Source organism: Hipposideros armiger, unplaced genomic scaffold, assembly GCF_001890085.2.
Source record: "Hipposideros armiger isolate ML-2016 unplaced genomic scaffold, ASM189008v1 scaffold_867, whole genome shotgun sequence".
Classification (NCBI taxonomy): domain Eukaryota; kingdom Metazoa; phylum Chordata; class Mammalia; order Chiroptera; family Hipposideridae; genus Hipposideros; species Hipposideros armiger.
In genome coordinates, this window is record NW_017732217.1 from 91,809 (window position 1) to 92,825 (window position 1,017).

At 51.9% G+C, this 1,017-nt stretch overlaps 1 protein-coding gene across 1 annotated transcript in view; it reads right to left on the reverse strand.

The window, feature by feature from the left end:
• Positions 1-10: 10 nt before the first annotated feature.
• The window catches only part of FCGBP (Fc gamma binding protein), a 67,352-nt gene continuing 66,345 nt past the window's right edge, over positions 11-1,017 (reverse strand). The window contains exons 19-20 of the mRNA XM_019629733.1: positions 536-807; positions 11-413 (exon numbers count right to left, since the gene is read on the reverse strand). Of these exons, the coding sequence (XP_019485278.1) occupies positions 404-413; positions 536-807 (282 nt within the window). The 3' untranslated portion in view covers positions 11-403. The remainder of the gene's footprint in view (positions 414-535; positions 808-1,017) is intronic.

Consider the following 1,017-nt stretch of genomic DNA (forward strand, 5'->3'; position numbering starts at 1 on the left):
TAACCAACACGCCACTCGGCTGGCCCCTCTACCCATTCTTCTAATCATCCATTTCCCTATCTTCCCATTTTCCCACCCACCCCTCTCCCAGTCCACCTATTTATATATCCATCAATCCATCCATCCATCCATTTGCTCACCCCCAATAAATATTCATCATGTGCCAGATTCCCCAGGCATCTGATGCCTGTAGTGCAGAAAGGAAAGTCAGGGATAAGAAGGCTTAAGACACACATCAGCATGCAGCTTAGCTTATGATATTTATTCAATGCTTTCACAGTCAGCCTCAGTGGCTGAGCAGAGGGAAGAGCAGGAAGGGGCACACAGTAACACAGTGCATCCTTCCATTATTGCGATCTCCAGGGTTCAGGTCCTGAAGTCCTCATTCCCAATGGGTGACTGATCAGCTGTGACTGCAAGAAACAGACACTTAGCACTTCCTCTTGTAGACTGAGCACCCACCCCGAATGCCCCTTCCCATGAGGACCCAGGTGCCCCTGCTGCAGGCAGCCTGGCCTCCAGGCTACATCCTCACCATGGGGAGAAGTCCTGCGCTCTCCAGTGCTCCACGGTTGTATTCCCCTCGTAGTTATGCCCATCATTGGTCTGGTCCCCGTCAAAGTTTCCGCAGGCCCCACACAGCATGCCAGCATGGTCACTGCTGACCATCACAGTCAGCTGCCCATTGGTGCCCAGCTGTACCTGGACCCCTGCCTTCTGGTGGACTAGCACGGAGCCATCAGGATTCCGTCTCACGGACACAGAAGGTAACACCTCAGCTGGGAGATCCACTCGGAGACCATTCACCTGGTGGTGGTGGCGGGGACACAGAGGTGAGGCTAGAGCCACAGAGGAGCTTGGGAGTTACCAGGATGGAGAGCCCAAGCAAGATAACAAGTTCAAGGAGCAAAAGCAGAGAGGCAGGTGCTGAAAGAGATGAAGACTTAAAAGGATTCACTATATGGAGAGATGGATACATAAGATAATTGGAGCTTTGGACTGCTAGATTGAAGTATA